Source organism: Cheilinus undulatus, linkage group 19 (genome assembly GCF_018320785.1).
Source record: "Cheilinus undulatus linkage group 19, ASM1832078v1, whole genome shotgun sequence".
Taxonomy (NCBI): domain Eukaryota; kingdom Metazoa; phylum Chordata; class Actinopteri; order Labriformes; family Labridae; genus Cheilinus; species Cheilinus undulatus.
The window spans coordinates 29,709,169-29,735,045 of NC_054883.1; the positions used below are offsets into that span (position 1 = coordinate 29,709,169).

General features: G+C 39.5%; 1 protein-coding gene across 1 annotated transcript; it reads right to left on the reverse strand.

The window, feature by feature from the left end:
• Positions 1-805: 805 nt before the first annotated feature.
• On the reverse strand, positions 806-25,610 carry cul2 (cullin 2). Its single transcript, XM_041814811.1, has 21 exons — positions 25,501-25,610; positions 24,326-24,464; positions 23,857-23,959; positions 23,651-23,745; positions 14,742-14,847; positions 14,461-14,543; positions 12,410-12,506; positions 12,127-12,237; positions 10,013-10,175; positions 9,784-9,908; positions 8,316-8,423; positions 7,396-7,455; positions 7,173-7,301; positions 6,857-6,943; positions 6,552-6,704; positions 4,425-4,502; positions 4,250-4,316; positions 3,920-4,122; positions 3,571-3,672; positions 3,367-3,483; positions 806-1,580 (listed from the first exon to the last, which is right to left on the reverse strand). The coding sequence occupies exons 2-21, from the start codon at positions 24,442-24,444 to the stop codon at positions 1,449-1,451; spliced, it is 2,238 nt and encodes a 745-aa protein (XP_041670745.1). The 5' UTR covers positions 24,445-24,464; positions 25,501-25,610; the 3' UTR covers positions 806-1,448.
• Between the last annotated feature and the right edge of the window lie 267 nt (positions 25,611-25,877).

Consider the following 25,877-nt stretch of genomic DNA (forward strand, 5'->3'; position numbering starts at 1 on the left):
CCATTCTTGGCTTTGCCATGAATAATATATTGCAGGTTTTACAGCCAGTTTTGATGCTACTTGTAGAAAAAAAAAAAAACACTAAAGAATTTCATAAACAGCTTCTAAAACTATACAGTTGCATCCTAAAATGTATTAAGACCCAAATTAAAACAAACTCCTAAATTTTAATATTTTGTCTGTGCTCTTCTTTTTATACAGGGCCAGCTGTGAATAAGGATTTGTCTTTTCAGTCATTCTCTAGTTTCAAACAAACTGACTCATTGCAGACTGTTTGAATATCCGCTTTCATGCCTGGAACTTCTCCCGTCAAATACTGACAACACTGATATCATGCTGGAACTGACTCAGACATGACTTCCAGTTACCAGTAGTCTTATTACATTCATTACTAGCTAGTTTCATTCTGCTCTTCTGTTCCCATTTTAAGCAGTTCTCTGTATTTCTGATCCACTTCATGAAAAGAAAGGCAGGAAATCACTTGATACATTTGTTTCATGAAATTGCTTATCATTGCTCGCAAGAGGAACTGCTACGAAGTATTGACTGGTCTCTTTGTAAGTTTGCATGCTCTTGTTCAGGCCTTGCTCAGTATGAATTTTATCAAATCCAGCTGTGACTGATACAGTAAATCAAATTGTTTAATATTGATCAGCAGATCAGTGATAATGACTGGCTACAGCAATAGAAGACTAGAAGAGGAGAGAAAGAAAAAGGTCAAGTAGCATGAAAACAATCTTACACAACTGAGCAAAAATGACTGAAATATTCAAACACTGGACAAATGTTTACATAAAACCTTTCAGTGTTTTTATTTATTTATTTGACAAGCAGCAGGATCATGTTTGTCACCTCATTTTTTCTTTACATTTGAAAGTAGATACAATAGTCAGTATACCAGTTTATTACAATATTTTTTCCTAACTTCAGTACATTTAACAAAGAAAGAAAAATAAACACACAACAACTGCAAACGTGAGAAAAGAAAGCATGTTTTTTATGTGTATCCACCAATGTGTCATTGATGTCACCACTCACTCTTTCCCGGTTTTTTAATTCCTTTATTCCCGGTCAGCGTGTACGTTTATCAGCTCTTTCCTCTCCAACAGCTATAGGCATTTTCTTTTTGTCATTTGACGCACAGGTGCGTGGCACTGGTGATGTTGTAAACAGCTTAAAAATCAGAAGGTGGGTGGGGCTGGGACGAGGGTCTGTGTGTGGAGGTGTTATCAGGCTGTCTGACGGGAAACAATGACCTTTCCTTGTTTTCAGAGATGGAGGCACCAGTCCTGTTTAAAGTCACTGCAATAAATCTCAGCAGACAGCAACAGTCCAAAACCTAAATGGATGAATGAGTCTGTTTTGTTACGTATTTTAAACCTGCCTCTGCCGGTCAGCCACATAGGCGAGTGTTTGAGTGTGAGCGCTCCCTCGCTCAGCTCCCCCATCTACGCGACGTAGCTGTACTCATCTGCAGAGGTCTGGCTTCGCTCGATGTACTGCTTGTCGATGAGCACCTCAATGCACTTCTTGATCATGCTGATACTTGGGTTGAACCTGGCTTTGGATTGATTGATGACCTGCACACAGGAATGATAACAACCTGGTTAAGATGGATTAAAGTAGTGCACAGCTAAAGCACAGCTATTACTACATTCATCAGCATATCAAGTGCTATGTATATCATAGGAATTGTATGTAGAAATGTAGAGCTGGGTAAAGCTGGGAAATTAATTGAGTTTTTATTTCAATCATGATTTTGGCTTCCCACAATTATAAAAGCAAGATAATTGTTTTTAATTGATAATGATATCTCAAGTAGTAAATAAAGTTTGATTGTTATTAATAACTACTGTGCTGCATGCCGTGCCATGCTTGTTTTGTCCAAAGGTTTTGACATGTGGTAAATGTATCAGTGTTCTTTTCTTATATTTTGCATCAAATTATCATTTTTTTTAATTGTATAGAACTATTTCATTTATTTATTCACTCATCTACTTCCCTTTATTGATTGTTGTTTTTTAAGTCAAGGGTGTCTAGGCTTAATAAATGCATGTGATGTAGATGTTCTGAAATATATCCTAACTGTGATCTCTGTACCAATCAAAATAATCATGATTGTGATTTTTGATATAATGGAGCACTTCTACAGTTGGGATCATGCCTGTTTATCAGGATAGGTCAGGTCAGGTCAGATATGGGGGCATATGACGTTTTGGCACTTCACCATGCCAACCTTGATCCTGTACTGCTCTGGCCTTCTGATTAGCATCCTCCAGGTCCATGCCCCATCTTTCCAGCTGCCCCCTAAATGATACACAGGGTCACCCCCCGCAGCTGAACCAGCCCACCGGATCCTGGACACCCAGTATATGGTGTGCTGGATAAGCCACTAGAAACCGCATCAGGTGCCCATAAAAGTGCAGCTTCCATGCCTGTATCAGGGAGCTGACCCTTCCCATCCCTGCTCTCCTGAGCATATCTGAATTAGACACACGGTCTTACCAACGATACACAAAGATGCGCATAAGATAAGTTGTCACAGGGGTCCAGCTGGCGCTTCTGGCCATCAGACAATGTCCAGGCCTCACAAGGGTATAGTAAGAACAGGAATACCATGCATCAAAGACTGACTTTCATCCGCATGCTCAGATATCAAGATCGCCCCACTGTCATACTCAGCGAACCCATCATCCCATATGAGAGTCCAAGTCTACAGCTGATCTCAGGCCTAGAGCCATTTCAATTTTAATTTTGAAAGCAATTTTAGTGGACAATAAAGAAAAAGCTCCTATAATGTAGCTCAAGGTGAATGCATCATAAAGTTGTTGGAAGAAGAACAGTGCAACCCTTTGACATCGCATCAAATGGTGCACTGCACAGCAATGACAGCCTTTATATGAACCTATTTTAAAATTTTCCCCAAAAGTAGATATTTAGCTTCTTTGTACAGCATACAAAAGAAAAGACCTGCTTAATATGCATGTTCCCTTTAAAAAAACTCAAATCTGTTGACATCACAAAAAGCTGATGTTTTTGTTGTTTTTTTGGTAACATTGGTATCAACATCAGTTAATTCACAATGAACTGTTTAACTACTTCTCAAGTTAACAGATAACAAAGTTAAGTTTTTGAATGACTTTGTGCTTTTCTTGTCAAACATGAGCATGTGCAGATGCTTAAAAAAGAGTGCATTTATTAGTTAAACTATTCACTGCATTGTCTGACGCTGTAAAGCCCATGTGACTACAGAATACGACTCAAATATCAAGTTAATTCCTTCGACTCAAGTGAACTTTTACTGCCTGTTTTTTTTCTGAAATGGCAAAGAAATAAATAAAAGGTGTTGAACGGACAAGCACTCACCTCCTGAATGAGGGCGTTGTGTCGGAGCACCTTGCGGGCCTTCATGATTCTCACTATAGCAGCTTGTAAATACATTTTGCGGTCCTCGTCTACGGCACTCCTCGTCTGCTCCATCTCCTAATGATCAGACAAAAGATTTCAGATCAACAAAGCTGCAAAACATCAGGGTGAGAACTGAGAAATAGCTACAACCATTTGTCTGACCTGTGGCGTGTCTTTCTGCATTGACGTTGTGATCTTGAACTTTGTCCTTTTACTGGTGAAACTCATATTTAGTGAAAACGTCGACTCGACTTCAATGTCCTCCTGTGAGCATAGGGGAAATATCACATTTTAATATTTTGCTTGCTTTCAACAGTTAAGGTAGAAAGAACTCGCTTGGTATTCGATTTGGGAAAATTTAGCTACTTTATTGATTACTTAAATACGTACTGTTTTATGAGTAAGTGCTAAGGTATCTTGTCCAAACAGACAAACTTTTTGTATAATCAACATTTGATAATTTTCAAAACACATCTGTTTTGGATCTTGTAAAACATAAAAGCTGTGAAACCTTTTCCGAGTCATGGTTGAGCATCTTGACATCCAGCAGGGACTTGATGGTCTTCTGAAGCTCCTTCTCGTTCATCTGGGTGCCGTCCTGCAGCTCCTTGTACGTCACTGTCTGGCTGTTGTTGAAGGCCAACAGCACAGCCATTTGGTAGGTGGTCACCATGGCAACGTAGGGCTTGGCCAGGTAGTTCATCTTTACCTCACCTGGTTTAGGAGGAGTACAAGTAAAGTTTTAACTACACGCTTTTTGAATCAACATCTTGGGAGAGATAATGCATTTGTACATAAAACCTTTAGAAATGTAGCTGTATATTGTGTGTGTTTGTGCTACCTGTGCAGAGATAGTGCAACCAGGTCAACTTCCTCCCACTGAAGTGCTGATTATAGAACAACTCAAACTGTAGAAAGAGGTGGAGACAGATTTTTATTTTTGCACCATGCTCTTTCGATAAATATCAACAATCTTGAAGAGAAAGTGCAGCTGTACTCCACAGGGCTCCACTCACCATCTGCACACTCTTCTCTAGCTCTTGAGGGATGGCGAATGTGGAGGAGGGGACGTGCGTGAGGGGCCAGGCTCCAGCCTGCAACCACAAAACATTGACAACATCACACATTTGAGATAAATAACAGAGGGGACAAAATTATTAGCCTCCACTATGAAAATTTCAGTTTTTCCCAAGTATTTTTGAAGTATGGATACAGAATGCAAGGAATTTTAACACAGCTTTTCCAAACATCCTAGTTTTATTTTGGATGCTTACATTATTTTACTTTTCTCTAAGAAACAATTATTTCACGAAAAAAATAAAAAATAAATAAAATACTAGGGTCAAAATTATTAGCCCCCTTTAGAACTGACCTTGTAGTTGAGCCATAGCACAAACCCCTATAGTTTAATGATGTACTTTAACTTTGTAATGCTCAAAGCTTGTAAAATCAAGTTCAAACTGAGGCTTATTTTCCAATTTTAACACAGTATAAAAACTTAAGTAAGGATTTGAGCTGTCACTTGAGAGAATATCATGGCCAAAACAAAAGAAATAAGTTATAATAATAAGCAGGAGAAGGATAAACAAAGTCATCACAGCATTTCCAAGTGTCAAGAGCTGGAGTGAGAAGTATCATCAAGAAAATCAAAGAGAGCCACACAGGACAGAACAAGCCTAGCAGAAGCTGGAAGAGAAAGATTACTAAGAATCTGGAAAGAAAACTAGTGAGAGATGTGCCTGCAGACCCCAGAACAACTGCCAAGGCACTAGTGAATGACTAAGCCAAGTTAAAAATTATAGACTCAAAGAAGACCATCACTAGAGCCCTGTGTAAGAATGATATAAGAAACTGCACTTCTACAGAACAGACACCTTCAAGCCAGACTGAATTGTGCTAAGGACAACCTGGAGAAAGATTGTGCAAACTAGAAGCATGTTCTTTTGCCATACATACAAAAAAGCAAAAAAAGCCAAAGCCAACTTTTGTTAAATACTATCAATAAATGCTGGCAAGAAGGGCAATCAAACTGAGTTTGATGGTACTACAAGTGCAACAAAACAATGGCAATGGACACAATGCAGTGGGGTTTTGTCAGTGCTACTGTAGCTGCAGCTCGTTCGGACTTAATGACACTGTTTTAGTAGCCGCATTCACAGACAAATTGTGCGCATTATTGCAAAATCTTCTTGGCACTAATTCTCATCCTGTCATTATGTGTGGCACTCAAATGTGTAAGCAAAATACAGACACATTAGAGAGAAAGAGAATGGAGTTAGGGAACTAAGTGAGTCAGAGGAAAGTAATTCCCACTGTGCTTAAAAAGAAGGACGTTAACAGGGAAAGCAGAGCTTTTAATCAACACAGACAATGATGTGGTCATTGTTCCCAAAGGCAGAGCCAGTTTGTGTCTTATCTGTTCAAAGCCAAAGTGGACATTTAAAAAGTCAAATGAGAAAAGACGCTTTCCAGTTCAGAGTTTATAGTTATTTCTGTATTGGGCTATTGGGAATATTATCAGAGCTGTTTAAAAGCGCTGACTGTAGGACACAATTCAAAACATTTTCAGCCGACAATTTCTGTTTTAGGTTGTCAGCATGACTTACTTTGGGAGTTTAGAGACATTTTCCTTTAATAAAGCTGCTTTATATGATAACTTTAGCAGTTTCTGTATGCAATTCATTTGTTCAAGTGAAAATATGGACATCTGCAGACAATTTAGCCCTTGGCTAAATATGATGAAGGCTGAAGGAATCCTAACCAAAAAACTTTTTGCTCATTAAACTCCCTTAATGCATGTAGGCGGATCTGTATGTTTGAGGTGATAAAACCATCAAAGCCCATGTGCACAGACATGTTCTTTATATTGGATGTAAGAAAATTAATTTACAAGTGGGGGCATTTAGAGAAAGCTAGGCCTTCTGCACCCTCTTCTTCATTGTGTTCTGCTGGTCTGGCTTGAACTGTTAGCTACACTACCCAACACTGCCTCATCAATTTCTGGTGATATTGGGATATTTGGTCCCTATCCATAAGCTTTCAGAAGAGCAGAATTATGGATGAAGGGCATAAATTCATTAATTAATCCTAATTAATCCTAAGGATAGCTCTTCGAGTTCAGTTTGTCACAAAGTCATCCTCACCTGTAATACATAGATCTGGAAGCTGATGCCAAGGTCCACCACCGTCTCCTGTGTCTTGATGAAATTGTTGAACTTGTTGTTAAGGTCGGCACTCACGCTCATGTCCGTGTACATTCTGTGGAGTTTGCTTGTGAACTCATAGCCGCAAGCTTGCTGTAGAAATAAGCAGGAGACCAGGGAGTGAAAAGAAGTGCAAAAAATTCCAGAAGAGGAGGATTTAATGAAATGTTTCATACCTTGTGGGACAGATAAAGCACCAGTCAAAAAAAAAACACAAAAGCTTAAATGTTCAGCAATAGGTTTACCTTTAGTTTGTTGATCATGGCTTCTTCTGAGTCCATTGACAATGATAAACCATGTATTAACCGCTTTGCTAACATTCTGGCATAAAACTGTGGGAAAAAAGAAAATCAAGTCTTTAAAAACACTTTCATTCAAAGAGATTATTTTAAGGACTGTTGATGAGACTAAAAATGGACACACCATGTGGCTCACGAATCTCTGACTATTTTAGGCTCAAAACCAGGTTTGTACATCAAAATATCAGGAGATATTGGAACAACAAAAAGAGGAAACATTTGTCGTTGTTAAACAGTGCATCATAAGAGGATCCTTTGTCACCTTTTGAAAGATGTCCTTGTCATCTATGTACTTGAACACTGTGATGAAGCTCGTCAGCTTGTCCTCCACCTCGTTCTCTGTCATTCCCTTCGCTGACTTTTTCAGCAGATTGTCACAGTATTTAGCCAGCTGGATGGAGACACCAGGAGGGACATGACCTGGTCAGGGTGCTGTGTATCAAGCTGTATGTATGTCACGTGCATTCATGTGTTTGTGTACTCACAAGTTCGGGGGCTTTACAGATGGACTTGGGCTCCCTGAAGTTCACCACTGATGTCAAAGCCTGAGAAAGAGGTACAAAATTATGAAAATTCAGCCAAACAGAGTCATTTTTTGTGTAATTTCTGTTGTTTGTACAAAAAAAAAAATCGATCTCATGCTGTGCTAATCATGTTTGTACACTGTCACAGAAACTTTCGTCTGTCATTATATATTTTTGGAACAGGTTTGATTTTTTCGCAGCCATCCAAGTCATCTAAATGGGTAGATGATGATTCAGATCAGTATCTGCTGCTTTCTTCTCTCTCTTTGCTCGCCCCCCGCCTCTCTCTCTATCCCTCCCTCTATAGCACTGAACCCTCACTTCTAATACTGGGATTTGTCTGTGCTTTATGTGGCTATCAACCCAGAAGATAACAAACACTGTGCCAAAGTTTGTACTCTACACCACTTAACAGAGACTAAATTGAAAAGTTGCTTTCAATCTCTCCAACTGCACAGTGAAATAATGTGCAGTATGAAGATCTGTCAGGATGGATGGACCTGGTGTGATTTTAAAGGAGAAAGAGAGCCACAGGCACATCCTCACTGCTTATTTTCATGACAGTACATAACAATTTCCCCCATTCATTGAATTTTCATAGTGAATACAAATAAAATGCATCAGACTCATTGTACAAGGTTTGAGTGTGTGACAATTATTGGATTACTGATCCAAGGAAAAAAAGAACGTACCCGAGTTTATGGACCTGGTGTGTAAAGACCCTAAGACCCTTAATAAGTGATGTATAATTGTTGCTGTGCAGTCAAAGAAAACAAACCAGGAGAAACGGACAGCCCAAAGCCCACACATGTGTGACTTGTAGACTGTCATGGGCTTTTGCATCAGCTGTAAGAGTTTATAAGAGTTAAGGGGTTTATCACCTTATCAAGTGCGCTCATGAAGTGCTGATCTCCATTTAGAACTGTGTTTATGAGCTGGACAAATTTACTGTGAACCTCCAACACTGACTCCACGAACAGGGTTGGCATCTGGAGAGAAGGAAGACACAAACACAGACAAAAATTACATTTTACTACAGTTGAAGCAAACTCGATTAATTGCTTTACTGCCGTTTTGTACAATTTGTGCACTCCAACTGATTTAATCAACTTTCTTATTTTTTTCCTTTGTTGCTTTCCAAAAAATTGTTAATAGCAACAGGAGCCTTTTCAGTAATAACTTCTGCTGAGATTCTAACTTTCAAGAGACAACAAAAAAGGAGGGATTCAAAACTAAAGATGCACCAACCACAATTTTTGGGATTAGTTTTTATTTTAGTTTTATTTAGTTTTTTTATGTATGACCTACTTATACTAGTTTGGATGATTCTAATTTTCATTCTTTAGGGCCCTGATTGAAAGCAAAATCAAAGATTCATAAAATGAGCATTAAACTGCAACCGACTGCTTTGCAATGTACAGAATGCCTGTCAGTTTTACTGCTGCAACTAGGCAGGAGGATGATGTATCATTTCCATAGCAATGACTCTCTTTATTTTCTTATTCGATTTTACATGCCTACATTAAAGCTGCATATAACTTGTAGCATATGAATGGGGACAGTGACACCAAGTTACCTGCTACGGTTGCTATTCTGCCTTTATCAAAAAGTGAAAACGTTTGAGCTTTTGGCAAGTGATTCAATGGAATACCCAGAGGTATTATGCTAATTCATACCACTGAAGATATCCCATCTCTTGTCTTCCAGTTATTCCCAAAGCAAATTACTTGTCTAAAGAAAATGTTGTCCAATCATTGATTGGCTGTTGAAGCACATAGCCTTACTTTTTAACCAGCTGTTGGCGACTTGACAAACTGAACTGCAGGCAATACTGTCAACTAGCCTGATCTGAGCTGTTAAACTGCTCTGCTAGTGGTTCTACTGGTGCTTCAGGACCCAAAAGTGGGTTGCGGGGCTGTTTTAAGAGGGTTGCAAAAGTGTGACGGGAAAATCTGGTGGCAAAAAGTTGATGAATTACTGAAGACCTTAGGCCTTGTCTGCACGAATGAAAGCAAACTATTTCTCTGTAGTTTGCCGTAAATGCGGCATTGTTTTAATAAGCACTGAACCATTCAAAATTACTGAAAACACTGTAGTTCATATGTCAGACATGTAAGGGGTGCTGTAACGCTGCCACAGAAATGCACCAGAAACAGAGAAGCACATTCTGGAACAAGCGTACCCAAAACTTTCTCCTGGATGCCCTTCTGGTTGCACTCTGCAGTGGATCTAAGAACATGTGGTGTATGCTGTTCTCCACGACCATTTGTTGCTCACAGTAAATAAGTCATAACTTAAACCAATAGGGCTATTCAGACAAGTATTTGATTGTAGTGCCACAGTACTCACGTTTTCCTGAGAAAGGTTACTGGTGCCTCGGATACCTTCGTTGTGGATGTGGACCTGCAGTTCCTGGATCATGTGCGGCAGCCCATTGGCCACCGCCCTCAACAAGGTGTACATATTGGCCATGTCTGTGGAAAACAACCCAGCAGGACAGTCAGTTTGATCCCAACATCACAGTGGCTAAAACGATTCAAAACAGATCTATTCAAGAGGAAACAAAAGAGGGACTGACCGTCTCTCTTCTCCTGCCGGATGATGTTCTGACACTCCCCATGCAGAAACTGCAGGTGGTCTGCCACCATCCTCTGCTGGCATTCATGGATGACTTTGGCATAGGAGCTTGGGTGCAGGTACTTCCGACATCTCATCTCTTCATCTTTCAACCTTCCTAAAACCTGGAGGAGGAGAAAGATTGAAGGAGAAGTGCAATAATCAAATCATTCATTGTAACATATCAGCAGATCTCACAGAGCCAAATCTGAAAAAAATCTCCTAATACTAGGTGTACTGAGAGAGAAAATGTTACTTTTGATAAGAGGCATTCTGACATACGCTCTTTACATAATTTCCCTACGATCCCTGGCATTTTTTCAACACAATTAAATCAGGTGGCATAAGAGAGCAGGTAGATGTTTTGAATGGTGATTTTGTTTCTCTGATGATAGTTGATTAGTTGGCATTCTAGTATGTTTTCAACTTCAATCTTAAACCACAATTTAATACATAATTTTTTTAACAATAACTTTAATCAGGCATATAAAATGTATCTAATCGATCCCATCTGTCCATCCATTCATTCGCCCATCCATCCATCCATCTTTTTCTGCTTATCCAGGGGTGGGTCGCAGCGGCAGCAGACTAAGCAAGTCAGCCGAGTAACATTTTCCAGCTTTTTCTGGGGGATTCCGAGACATTTTAAGGCCAGATGAGATATATGACCCAGGACTCCAGCAAGTCCTGGGTCTAAAACATGGTCTCCACAGGGAAGTGACCAGGAGTCATCCTGATCAGATGAACCTGGCTCCATTGAGACAAAGGAGCAGCGGCTCTACTTCAAGCTCCCTCTAAATGTCTAAGCTCATCTTGTCTGTAAGGCTAGAATGGACCTCAAGATCAACAGGTGGATTGGTGAAGCATCGGCAGTATTGTACACAGTGTACTCAACTGTGGTGGTGAAGAGGGAGCTGAGCTGGAAGGCAAAGCCCTCAATTTACTGGCTGATCTCTGTTCCAACCCTCACCTTTAGTCATGAACTTTGGGTAATGACTGAAAGAAAAAATGTACTGGATGCTCTTGGGAAAAAAGGAGGAAATACACAAAATAGAGGAGAAGCCAGGCAATCCAAAGCAGGAAAGATGTTACAATGATTAAGGAAACTGATATGGCCTTTATTATAGTGGCTAAATCATTAAAAAAGTATGATTAAAGCTCTCATTAGCCAAAATGTTTCAATCATTGAGATATTCATTGAGGATTATGGTTTTGGTTTCCAAATTGAGAATGGAGAGGGAGTGGTTATGTATGAAAAACATAATATAAAGAAAAATACAACCTGATTAATGATTTTACATACCACTGAAACTCTTCAATAAGCACTGATTTGAAAGGGCTGTCATTTCATGAATCCAGAATACAGTCATGACCAAAGGGAAAAGCAGAAATGTAGTCTGTCTAATTGCAGTTAATTTCTTTTCAATTTGCTGTATTTAAAGGTGTAAAAAAATTCCCTTTAAATCTCCATAAATACTCATCACTCAGCATGTAAGGATAACTAAGTGCAAGGAGGAAAAAGCCTGTCCCGCGACAGACATAAACTGGGTCAGATAAGCGACAGTGACTGAGCCAGTCCAGGCAGGATGGGACTGAACTTTACCACAGAGTCTGTTGCGGTCATATCACATTGTGCCGTAATGCCTGAGTAAAGCTTTAATGATGATCATGTTTACAGGCTGGAGGGGTACAACTATCAGAGGGATCAGATTATTGCCAGAATTAAAGAAAGAGAAGGAGAGGGGTTTGTTCGGGGGTCTGTGATGTCAGCTGTGGTGGGTTAACTGCAGAGCTAATACTCAGATTAAAACTCTTATGTCACAGCACTGACATGACCTGGCAGTTCAGGCCATGGGCAAATAAATGTACACCCATCTGTTGGATACTGCTATACACCCTGATCTCCAGCAACAGTCGCAGAGTTAGTCACATAAAATAATCCAACCTCTAGCAAAGCAGCTAAGGTACAATTTCTTCCTGTTAAAATAAGTAATGCTAAATCAGCTCCTTGACTCACACAACAGCTCAGACATACACAGCAAGCACATACTTGCATTATCTGTCCATCTCTCCTACCTTCTCCATGTACTGTGAGCAGTTGGATTCCTGCAGTAGATTGGAGGCTTCCTGTTTGTAATACTCTCCTGTTTTTGTCAGAAATGGCCCTTCAAAGTTTTCCTGATAAAACTGCAGCAAAGAGGGATAAAGGACAGAGGATTTAGTATAAATCTATGCTATTTCGGGCAATAGACATTATCAGGCAACATAAACAAAATACATCTCAAGAGTTTGGCCTTATTCTGTACATTATCTTCAATTGTATGAACATGCTGAGAGCAAAATTTATTTTTCATCTCACCTTTAGTGGAAACTTCTTCTTGTACTGTTCAACATGAACAAAGGAGTTGATGACCCCATGGATTACCTTCTGATTGGGGTTCTCGCCACACCGATCACTGAAAGACAAGTACAAGTGAGTGTTAGATCTGACTTTAATTTGATTGAAATTGTTAATGCTGTGGGAACAGAGTAAAATTAGGATTTAATAATCTACACAATAATTACACATTCAAATGTTTGTATAAAAATGTCTTTTCATACACTGAGAAGTTAGTGCAGTTTTGTGCTGTTGTTATGCTGTCATTTCCTTTTCAGATTTTGATTGCCAGCAGGGGCTTCCCAGTCTGCTCTGTCTTTACATATTCAAAATAAATGTCAAAATCAATAACGCTGCTATGTAAAATTGTAAAGCCAGTGTCAATGTGCACACTTGAAATTAACAGAACACTTCTGGCAGGCTTCCCTTGAAATCTTCCCAAGTTGGATGTTCAACCATGTACCTCATAGCATCTCACATACCTATCCTGGAGGGTGGTCAAGGGCATGATTTAAAAAAGGATGACCTGAAAAGTCAGATGAAGCAGCAGAGTCCGATGCTATGATGATTTTTTTGCTTTGGTATCAATGCAATATGACCTTACAAAGCTGACTGGTTTGCCGGATTCCATGCCTGTCTTCTGGCAGATCCATCATGCAAAGCTTCCATTGGAAACACCTGTTCCAGGTCAGAGACTGACCAGACCAATCAGCACCATTTGAAGAGAAAGAGGCAGTAGCCCTGGGCATCATTAAGTTGTATTGCAAGCTTGTAAATAGGTGGCTTTCACTTCCCAAGACGCATGTACGATCTAGCCAAAATCTCAAGGTGCATCATTTTCATATTCATGCAAAGAGCCTCTTTTGCATGTGTAATAGGTTGTTTTCACTGAGTGGTCAGGTTAAGTTTGGTGCAACATGGTACACATTTATATGCATTTCCATTGTCAGAAGATGGAAAGTGTCCCAAATAATTGACCTGTTCCGTCCCACTTTTTTGGCATTCTTCTCCCCGTCCCTAAAAGGTGGAGCTACACACACAATAAGGGCATGCACTAACGCCACTTTCTACGCTTGACCTGACTGCAAAACACTGCTGTGTGGTGTATGAGCAGTGGGTGAAAAAGGGAGAAAAACTGACTAATACTTGCAAAAACTGGGGATACTTGGACTCTGCAGAGATCCATACTGTTTCCTGGAGTGTTAACAGTAATATGTGTTCACAAATTGGGTTTCCTGATGTTTATGTGAACCTTCAACTACACAAAGCAGAGCCTGAGGGCAAAAAAAAAAGCCCGGTTCATCAGTGATGAATGTAAAACTGTACTAGTGAAGTTTTGTGACTATAAAACTTTACATCAGTTGATTCTCCATATTGCAGTGATTTATTTATGGGAAACGGACTTGAGCTTGTAAGCTAATCCCATTCAAAGCATCCATGCCCATCTATACACTATTGACGAAGCAGTGGGAGCAAATCGGTGTTAAGTGCCTTGCCCAAAGACATATGGACATGTGAGAGACAGAGATCTAACCCACGAACTTCCGATTGTGAGACAACTCTACCAACTGAGCCACATTTTTTTAAAAGAACACCGTAATCAGGATTTCTTACTTAATCTTGTTTGATTTTAACATCGGATAAACCTTTAGTTTATTTTTAATGTGACAAATGCGACAACTTTTCTATTCTTTTGAAGAGACTGTTAAAGTGTCGGATATGTTCATGTCATAAAATGTTTGCGGAAGTAACATCAGCATTCAACCAAATAATCCTGTTAAATCTGGGTAAGACTGGGTGAAAAATGTTGCTGTTCGCACGTGCACTTAGATCAGCCTTAAAATTTGAGTCTGTAGGAGGTAAAAACATGACATAAGACTGGAACTTTGCCATTGCAAGGACATTATAAAAAAAAAAAAAATTGCTAGATTAACAAAATAACATGCAAAATTCCTTTTTTCTTTTTCCCTAAATCAATCATACATAACAGAAAGAGGGTTTCCGAAAATGGTCAAATTTTTGTAAAAACATACTTTTTGATTTCATTCAGCAGCATCCGTATGAGGACAGCCTGAAGGGGCTCGATCATTAGCCTCCTCCACATATCGAGCGCCAACTGCAATGACAAAAAAATGACAGTACATCACAATCCCTGCAGTGTAAAACAGGAAAACTTGACATCTTAAATTCTTGGACTTATACTGGAATCCACATGCTGAATCCCACTTATCTCTTACTCGGTTGGGGCATATGCCCTTCGTGCTCTAACTTATTAACCTTTGAGACTAATTAAGTGTTGATGTGTAGTGAATACCTCTCCAATCTCCATGAGCGGCTCGTTCATGTCCACTCCGCCATAGCCGTACTGCAGGTCTGCTTCTGTTAGTTTGTTCTTCTTGATGAACTGAGTGTTGAGATACCTGGACAAAGAGAGGCAGGTGGTCAAGATGTTAAAATATCACAACTTCATCAAGTGGAGTTTGAGGATGTGCTGTCTATCATATAGTGAGAGTGTGTGTGCAAATCAAGAGACAATTAAACCACAGCACTGCAAGGGGCCACCTCTTGCAGGCTGAAGTGAATCACAGAGGCTCATTAAGCTTTTGTTAGGCAGTCATTCTTTGGTTACTCTAATGTCACTAACTCACTCTGTGGCTATTGAGTGTCAAGTTCAAGCCTGGCTGACTCTGTATTTCTGTCCACTGAGGCAGGGAATGACATGAAGGTGTTTTTGTTGCATTTATACAAATCATTATAAACACTCAAGTTGTCAGAATTCAATACAGTAGAAACTACGTTTCAATTACCACGTGCCTTACATGATACCATCTCTGTTATTTTAATGATTGATAGTAAGGTTGGGTGTTTACACAGTAATAGCATACCCTAAGGTATTTAAAAACACTCGCAATATTCCCTTAATTACGGTAATGAAAAAAGACGCTGTGTAATGAGCACATGTTTATAAGTGCCTGAAAAGTGTGTTTCTATTTCAAGCAGAAGCACCAATGCTTGTGCATAAAGATGCTCAGGAAGGGATGACAGATGTCCTGTCCATGATGGAGGCTTAATATTTCAAACAAACTTGTGACGAAGAGGACCTGCAATTGATTGCTTATAACTGCATGTACTGAAAATAGCATGGCACCACTCTATGGTCCTTTCTATGTCAAATTGTTAAACATGTATCACATGTAAACATGTATCATACATAATTTGTTCATGCCAATAAAGCACATTTGAGTATCACTGGCTGTGATCCATGGCAGTGTCAGTTTCACCATTTCAGTTCTTCTTTCTGTCAGTGATGAGAACAGAACTGAAGTTTGAAGCTTATGACCATACGCACTAGAATTAAATCTTTTTTTTATGGAATATGTAGATGAAGCTCATCAGTACTTGTTGGTCATTTTTGGAGCTAAGGTAGTCGAACTTACCTCCAAGTGAGGGAGGAAAAGGGAGTGCATATGAATCATTGCACATATTGAATAACATTTGAACATCTGTCCTGATGTAACTCAGGGTGCTTTCACATTAGGCTTGATTGATTCAAACTGTGCCGCGGTGAGTTTCCTCCCCGCTCCCCTCTACTCCTGGCTTGCTTTCACACTAGCAACATTGATCTGTTGCCAGGCCCACTTGTGTATGCACTCAGTCTGATACAGCCGGTGGTGGTATGCACGTAGCTGGTTTACAAACCCGCCAAGGAGGAGAAAGAAGACAGCTGCCATTGGTAACCTCTTGGGTCATGACCTGAGCAAAGATTGCTTATGTTTCAGCCCAGAAAAAAAGACCATCCTGCCACCATGGATATTGTTAAAATCACTTTTTGAGATGCCAGCAACATTGCTCTTCATATCTACACATCTATGTGCAGCTCAGTGGATTGAATGGGCTTGCATGGCTCAGTGGTTTTTGAGGTGACAGAAGACTTTTATTGCCTTTGCTTCTCATCTAGCTGACTCCAACTTTTGTTCATCTGTAAGGGCAGTCAGACCATTTGTTGATTTGATTCCGGTAATCTCTGCCTTTAATTGAGAAAAAATGGGAACAGACTGCCATGCCAGAGACAGGAGTTTAGTTTTTACAATGACATCATATAGCTGACTCAACTCTCTGTTACATACATCCAATTGCGATTGCATTCATATCTCAATCGAGATGTACCAGAGTCCACTTGAATCACGCCAGAGACCAACTCCCTAAGTGGGCCAGGGCACGGTTTGTTTACACTCATACCGGCCAAAACGAACCCAACTTTGGGCTAAAGTGTACTCAGATCCGGGCCCCTAGTGTGAAAGCCATCTCAGTTTACCTGTGAAGTGTGGAAACACTGCTAAATCTATAAATATTTTTTAGCTGTAATCAACGTCATTATTGTTTTTTCTTTATACTTGAAGCATTTTATAAAAAGACTGAAGGAAATGCTTGTGGAGGTGAGTGCTCTGCTTGCCAGGCTTGTGCATACATGCTGGCAAAAACTTGAATTGAACTAGCCTAGTGTTAGTCATTTTCAGAATGACTTTGTATGAGTTATTATTTTGCACAATTATGCTCTAGGCATATTTAATTTCATGCACTGCAACATGAATGCTCAGTTTTGGCCCGCAACCCTCCACCCCGGTTCATTTTTGTTCCTTCACTGGAAAGAATTTGGGTACCCCTGGTTAAAAGGCTCAACACTCAGATTAAAAGTCAAAATTATGCTTTTAAAAGGCAAATATATGAGATAGACGGATGAACATAGTTCAAAATATGAAATCTTCATTTTTAAAGGTCAAAATATGAGATAAAATCTGAAACCATGGGATAAAGGTTTTAATATGACATAAAATGTTAAATTATGATTCTAAAAATTCAAAATAAGGGATTAAAATTCAAGGTTAGGACCTTAAAATGTCAAAATCAATATTTAAAATGCTGACTCTAAAAGGTCAAAATATGAAATAAAATTTGAAATCATGAGTTTAAAAGGTTTTAATTTGCTATTAAAGTCAAAATTATGAATTTAAAGGACAAAATACGAGATACATTTTTCAATTATGATTGTAAAAAGTTTGAAAAATAAGGGATTAAAAGTCAAAGGTTGGATATCAAAGGTCGAAAAATAAATTACATTTTTAAATTGAAAATCTGAAAGGTCAAAATATGAAATAAAAAGTCAAAATCATGAACTTAAAAGGTAAAATTATAAAATACTGAGTTTTTAAGGTCAAAATGTGAGATAGAAGTATAAATCTTGGATTTACAATGGTGGAAATCTGTGATCAAACTTTAATTATGAGTCTAAAAGGTTAAAAATAGTAATAATAGTGCAAATATTGAGTTTTAAAGGTCAAAATATGAATCAATATTTAAAACAGGGAATCTAAAAAGGTCAAATCGGTGATAAAAGTGAAAATATTGAGTTTTTAAGGTCAAAATTTCAGATAGAATTCATGAGTTTAAAAGTAATAAAACGAGATCAAATTTGAAATCATGAGTTTTACATGTCACAATATGAATTATTTAAAACTGTGACTCTAAAAGGTCAAAATATGAAATAAAAAGTCAAAATAATGAGTTTAAGTTGTAATCATGAGGCGTGAAATTGAATATATGAAATAAAAACACAAATTAATTTCTTCCCCACATTGCTGACTGACATCTAAATATTTTACCCTTTATGTTTCCTGATTTTTCTGACTTAAGGATATTTTAAATTATCAATGATAAATTTTCATTTTATACTGGAGGAAATCTCAGACCTCATACTGGTGGGCCAGTTATAATAAAAGTATGATATGATCTTGAGGGCTGGTCATAACTGTAGTACAGGCCGGATTTGGCCCCCGGGCCTTGAGTTTGACACCCCTGCCTTAAAGCATTAACTAATCAAAATCACAGGCCTTCAAAAAAGCTCCAAAAAGGGACAAAATCAGAAATTTTGAGCAACATCAGTTCATAACTGTAATGCTAGACACATGCTATTCAGTAACTGATTTTCTGGGCACTTTGAAATATATTTCTTGGTTACTCCAGATTTAAGCTACAAGACATATAAACCTTTAATGGCCTTTGGGAATCAGTGGCCTTCAAAGTGGTGGAGAGTGGAGCTCAGAGCCTCTCTGTCACCTGCATGCAGGCTTGCAGTTTAATGAATCAAAAACAAACAAGACCTGTCACGTGTAGCCAGGGGTGATTCTAGAGTCTGTCTGGGCCCTAGGCAAAACTTTCCACAGGCCCCCTCCAACCAGCATTCCTTCCCGTAACATTATAAATAATCCCACATTAACATATAAAAAGCAAAGTAGTCACACTGCCAAGTTTTAGGCTGTAAAGTGTTAATTAATAACAAGCTCATTCACATTTTTGCAGCCTGCTAGCCAAGCTAACAAGTCAACAGCCGATGTCCTCACTCTGACGAAATGACCTATATGTGGGTTGAGCCCAAAAATTTGCCAAATCTTTTTTACCAGTGCCTAACAGCTTATTCTGCTGTTGCTACTTACTCTTGTTTTGAGCTTCTTACCCACACACTCAGCTCTGCTGCTGACCCCACAAATGCATGTTCCCTACAAATGTAACAACAAATTATCAACGTAACAGAGTTTCTTACTTTTTGTGCCAAGTTTATATATAATGCATCAAAAATGTGAACCTTGATCTTGGCTTTCAGGTGTGAAAAGACCCTTTGTTGCTGCACTCACAGCTCTCGGTATAACATGGTTCATAATTTTGAACACTGTCATTCTTGCCCATCATTACTTCTGAGAGACTCTGCCTCTCTAGAATGCTCCTTTTACACCCAGTGTCCCAACATATTTCAGACGCTTCCTGACCATTTACACAGAATAAAATTTCCTGAATTTAGTGAATCTGCCTGCGGAACTGTCAACAGCTCACTGGAGCTTTAAAACACTACTGAGTTACAACGAAAAAAAACACAAGTCCCAACTGAGGAGCAAAAAAATGCTCAAGATCCCCAAGAAACTGAGGAAGGAGGTCCCAGGCCTGAGACGAGCAGCAATCAAATCCAGGCTGAAGAAGTCCAAACAGAGGAGCAAAAATACGCTCCCCAAGAAAGTGAGGAAGGAGGTCCCAGGCAGCACCACAATCACTACCGGGGATCCCCTTGTCCACGCTACCCTTACCGCGGACCACCACGACCACCATATCCCAACCATGGACCACCATATCCCAACCGTGGACCCCTTCCCCCACCGCACCACAGACCCTCATATCAGCCGTACAGAGGCCCCCCTGGTCCACCACACCATGGACCCCCTCGTCAACAATACGGACCCCCTTGCCCACCATTCCAGGGCCATGAACGCCTTCCTGGGATGCGGGACATTGAGAGTCTAAAGAGTAAGCTCAGAGACCGGACCGGCAAACTCAAAAAGGTGTCCCTTGAACTAATAGAGGTTTCCTCCAAGCTGGAAGAGGAGAAAGAAACAAAAGCCAAATTAGAGACTGAGAATAACAAAAAAGAGAAAAAGATTAATGATCTCCTTGAGGTGGTGAAGGCGGAGAATAACAGGAGGATGGAGAGTGACATAAAGATCAGGATGCTGAAAGAACAGGTGAAGCACCTGAATCCATCCTTCACTGAGGTGAACTTTGGCCTGTATCCGTATAAGACCAAAGAGGAGCTCATCGGGGTCATTGAAGCTCAGAATAAAAAGCTTCAGGACAAAGCCTCAGGGGTTTCACACCAAGAGAAGGCCCTGAGAGCTTGTAAGAAGTCCTGGAGCGGGATAACAAGACCCTGAGAGGTCAGAAGGAGGTCCTCGAGCGGGGGAACAGGACCTTGACAGCTCAAAAAGAAGTCCTGGAGAGGGGGAACAAGACCCTGAGAGCTCAAAAAGAGGTCCCAGAGCAGGAGACCAGGACCCTGAAAGCTCAAAAAGAAGTCCTGGAGAAGGACAACAACACACTGAGAGCTCAGACAGAGGTCCAGGAGCGGGAGACCAGGACCCTGAGATCTAAGACAGAGGTCCTGGAGCGGGAGACCAGGACCCTGGGAGCTCAGAAAGAGGTCCTGGAGCAGGAGAACACCAGCCTGAGAGCTCAGAAAGAGGTCCTGGAGCAGATGAACAAGACCATGCCAGAAAAAGCCTCCAAAAAAGAAGCCATGCAGCTGAAAGCTTTAAAGGGTCAGCTGGAGTTACAGAGTGATCAAATAAAGGCTCAGGAAAAGGCCCAACAGGACAAGGAGAGGGAGATAGAAGACCTCAAAAAGCAGCTGGAGATTTACATGTGGGACAACAGTGCGGTGGCTACCACTCAGGACGAGGAGGAAGTGAGGTTTGATGAGAACGGAGAGTCGTATTTAGTTGAAAAACCTCCAAAGGAGGCAACTGAACCAAAGACCAGCTCACGTCAAGCCTCCAGAGCACCAGAGGAGGAATCAGTTGATCCTGGGGGTAGGGTGGTGATAAGAGAAAGTTTAAAAATAGTTGGGAACATGAGTTCTTTTTTACTGAAATTGATTTCAATGCAGTATGCCTAATTAGTATTTGTGCCATATGGATGTTCAGTAATTTCATGCTGTGTAACACAATAAAGAATAGCCTACTTCTTGTATGGTTTTTAAACACATGGCAGTAACCCCATATTCTGCAGGAATATTTTTGGAGAAATTTACAGTATCAAAGATTGCATACCACTTGGCCTTAATCAATAATATTAAAAAATATTAGCCAAAAAATACAGACATTCAGTCTTAAAAATGTAACCAAAACCCACTGTGAGTTTAAGAGAGGGAGAGGCGTCACCAACTTATTTGTGCAATCTAGACAGCGTTCAGGACATTCCCTGTAACTTTTGGTGATCAAAAACAATAAGAGCTTAAGACTTCTCTATTTTTTGTATTGGAGTTATAATATAGGCCAATGTCATTTAAATATCACTGGTTGGACTTTAATTCTGGTATCATAGCCCTAATAGAAACCCCTTTGTAATATGAGTCAAAGTTATTTATCAGCTCATCTGGCATTCCAGTAAATAGAAGGTTAATCATTATACCAGCTACAGTTTATGGATGTAGTATTTCTTTGAGCCAATTGGCATTTTCTTTTCACAAACAGAGCTCTTAAAACTGAAGTCACTTGGTCAAACAACACTCAGACATTTAACAAAAAATGTGTTTGTGAACTAAATCACAAATCCAACTGTATTGCTTAACAAAAATTGCATTTAATAACCACATTTTCATAAATCAATTAATCTCATTCATAGTTCTCTTCCTGCAAACATATTTTTAAGCCCGTTTCTGCAATAAGACAAAAACGCAACCAGTTTGGAAACTTTTAAAAGAGAAGAAAAAAAACAAGAAGAAAACACAACTGGAAACGCCATGAAAATTCTTGTGAATGTTGTGCTTCTCTCTAGTGACCAATGCCATCTTAAGCCATTTAGTTGGCTAGCTTACTCTCTGAGTTCTCAGTATTAAATGAAATACAATATACAAATGATAACATCTAACCACAGGCCCTGGCCACAGCAGTTGGGATGAACCCACAGGTCAACTTTGTGAGGTTAGAGGCTGAGCAGCAAGGTTGTTTGGTTATGTTTCCTTACAGCTGATTTGAACTGGCGATCATACACACAACTTTACTACATTGACACAACACGCTAAATATGTAACAGATATTTATGATTTTACAGTTTCAATTTTATTTTACTCAAGACCAGCATGTATTTCGTAAGCATCTGAGGAATAACTCAATAGTTATTGCATAAGGTCTGCTGTGTCATGTTAAAGGATTAGTAAGAAAAAAAGTAACAGAGAATGATATCTACAAGTCTGTAGCTACAGTGCACTTTAGCACATTGTTTGGGTTGTACAACCCACACTTTACTGTATGATTGTGTTTCATTGCTCTCATTAACCCGTTGTGGGCAGCAGCTTCCTGCAAAAGCTCTGATATTATCACTGCACACAACCTGCTTAGTGCTGCGCAGCAGACAGACAAAGTAATCTTGTTGTCTGTCAGACTCAGTAATCAGTCAGGGCTGCTAAAAGGCAGCTTTACAAGGTGTCACTGTTTCTGTCTCACTGGACAAGTTTCATATACCAATGAGGAATATTACTTCTAAACTACTTCATAAGTTACTTGGATGTTGAAATATGCACTATGAAAGTGTTTCAACATTTTTCAAAGGAAGCAAGGAGTAAGTCAGATGCCGGACAGCTAACTCGGCAATGACGCGCTTATTTTGACCGCTGTTGTGTCCTCTAGCTGATGTGATGTGTAGTTTTTGCAGCTGTGCGTTTTTCTCGGTCAGCAGTGCACTAATCACATGCAGCCTGATTTCCCTCCAAAAGTCAAGATTGACAAGCAGCTAAACAAACAAGGGTTAAATGTCTGATAACTAAATGGATAAAGCAATTCAAGTACACTACACATAAAACCTTAAAATAAACCTATGATTAAAATCTTTAAAAGTTTGTTATGATACAGTCAACACTTGAGTCCGACGTGTACTACAGGATGATTTGTGTCTGACAAGACTCAAACATATAACACACATTCACACAGACATCAGCTGAGTATAACAAACCACACTCTGCTATATTAAGATCTGAACACTGCTATGTCATCACTAAAGCCAACAGCCTCCTTTTCTCTCTCTCGCTCACAATGACATAATAAATTACAAAGGCATATGTATGCAAAGACAGTCTGGTGGGAAGTACACATAAAAATAGATCTGACAGCTCTCCAAGGGAGTATTGATTTAGAATAAATCAGGACACACCAAATGCCTGCAAGCACTTCACACTTCTCTTTTCAAGGTAATATTTTAAGAGTAAAAAAACTGCAAACTGCCATATTTCCGCTTGTGATAGAATTAAGTACACAGAACCCACTTAACAGAACCAGCACTAACAAAGACGGACAAATTATGCCCAGCGAGCTAATGTCCTAGGCTAAAAGTTGCGCTTATACTCACTGCACCCACAGCAGCTGTCTACAATCATGTGTCATTTGACAACAAAGACACTCAAAGAACCATATCATTGTAAAGTTTGAAAAAAAGTTTCTTCAAATAAACAGACAATAGAGGAAAAAAAAGGCAAGTTAATAAAACACAAACAGAAGTGTAAGGTTGACCCCGCCCATCCAATATCAAATTCAAATTACTGTCCATGATTGTTTACAAGTGTTTTGCTGATATCATGTGCACTTTATGGGTACATCTGGTAAAAAAATAAAACAAAGGCAGCAATTTTACCTGTACAAGCAGTCCATGTAGTCAGCTCCTTTGCTGTACTCCTCCCAGTATCTGTGGTACATCACTAAAACCTTCTCCTCTGATTCCAGGACTTTCTACAGCACAAACACAAACAGGTGTTACAATATAAGAATAACAGATTAATAAAATCAAATTCCCCATTAATTGTTATTCTAAATGGCTGAGGAGCTTCTAGGAATGCTTACCTTGTACAACTGCCGAACATGGTTTTCGAGAAACACCTTTGTCTCTGTGTATAATCTTTCACCCAAAGGCTCTGGGTATGCAACACACAAGGCATAAATGTCTCTGATGCCAGAATTCAGGAAAAATAATAAGAGCTCTCGTAAGTTCATAGAAGCATACAGCTCATGACGATACAGTATTTATGTAATATGTAGTAGAAGCATTGCTTAAACATTTTTCTTTACACTGGCACCTTACATAATATGCACAAGAATTAATTTGCTCTAAAATTGACATTTATCTTACAAAAATTAACTATATTAATACATAAAGTCAGTAGATAATACTCTATGAAAGTTAGCACTTGTTTTCTGTAAGGAGCAGCCATGACATGTTTTATCCACAAACCCTGACAGGGCTGACAGGACTCTGTAATAATCTTGCATTGTAACTCAAATTTCTATATGGAGCTTCACTGGTTTAGGATACGAGAACCGGTCATTCCATGTGGCTCTCTCCACATAGTCGAGCATCACAACAGCCTTGATTGTCGTCAGTAGCTTGTTCCATGTCTCGTCAAAATCCACCACCCGCGGCTTTAAGGACATTGTACAGTTTCTCTTTCAGCCTGACAGAAAAGATAACATGAATGAAGAAGTAAATAAAAGGAACTGAACACTTGGCAGTAAAGATGATGTCCTCTTTGTTTCAGTTTCTACGTTATGATTCATAATAACAATATTCATCATTCTGACCATCCCGCAGTTTTGACAGTTACAGGAGCTATATAATCCCCTAAATATATGGATCCCCCAAGATCAAAACCAGGCTAAAATATAGCATTATCAACTCAAAGGAAAGACATGAGCGTTAGTGGAGGGTGGTAGATTTGCTCAGATGTCTGAAGAAAAGGCATTGTCAACGTGTACATTAACAGATATGAGTCTCATGATGAAAACCCTGCCTGAAACAGCTGTTCACCTTACTATGATAGCAACAGATGAAATAAACATTGTGGCCAAGATCATTGAGGTAATGCTGACGATCTGATGAGTGAACTTGGTGGAATATAACCATCAGGTGAAAATACTACTGTAGCAGTACATCCTATCAGCTACTCTGCTTTACACATCACTACACAAACTTCTATATCTGAGCTAGAGGACTAACAGAATACCTGCAAGTAAGAGAAACTAGGCCCTATGTTTCTCGTCATTCATACCAGTTGATCTCACGTCAGAGAAACATTGCAACATCATCATGCAATTTTTCTTACCAACCAAATCACATATTCCGATCTCTATCCATCAAAGGAGACTGTACGCATAACCAGATATCCAGCCTTCTAACACTTATAATAAAGGCAGCTAAGTTACGGTTACTAGCTAGCGGAATGCCGATCCCAAAATAGGATGGCTAGCTAGAATGCTAGCCAGCTTCAAGCTAGCATGCTACTTCTTCCTGATAAATTCCCCCTAGTACAGAAGCATCGGCTAGCAGCTAACAGGCTAGCAGGAAGCTAGCGATAGCTCTGCTATCGCTAGCAAATGGTTATCTTCTTTGTAATTCCTCCACAACTGTACTGACAGCTCGGCAAAACATGGCGCTGATGTAAAACAAAAAGTGTTCCTGAGGGCAAGGGTTGACTTCAAAATAGTACTCACCTCTGTTTGGTATTTATCTGTTATAAAACTCAAGTTTCTCCGCTGTCACAGGCTTGATTTGTCTCACTTACAGGTCTTCCCTACCTCTCGGATTATACCACATTATTCGGTGGGGGTGTGTTATAAACAAGAGCAATTTTGTTGTTGTAGTTGTGCGCTTTGAACCATCGCAAAGTGTGTTTAGGTTATACAAAATGTTGATTAATATATTGCTCTTCCCTTTGTGCTTATTGAGATAATACAGAAACCACACGGACCTGAGCCCGAACAATGTCCTTAAATCAATGGTATCGCCCTAAAACTACGGAAAGCTTAGAGGAATTGGCCATTAAAAATAACCACAGGCATTCTAGGGGTAGTAATAACTTGTCCTTTAC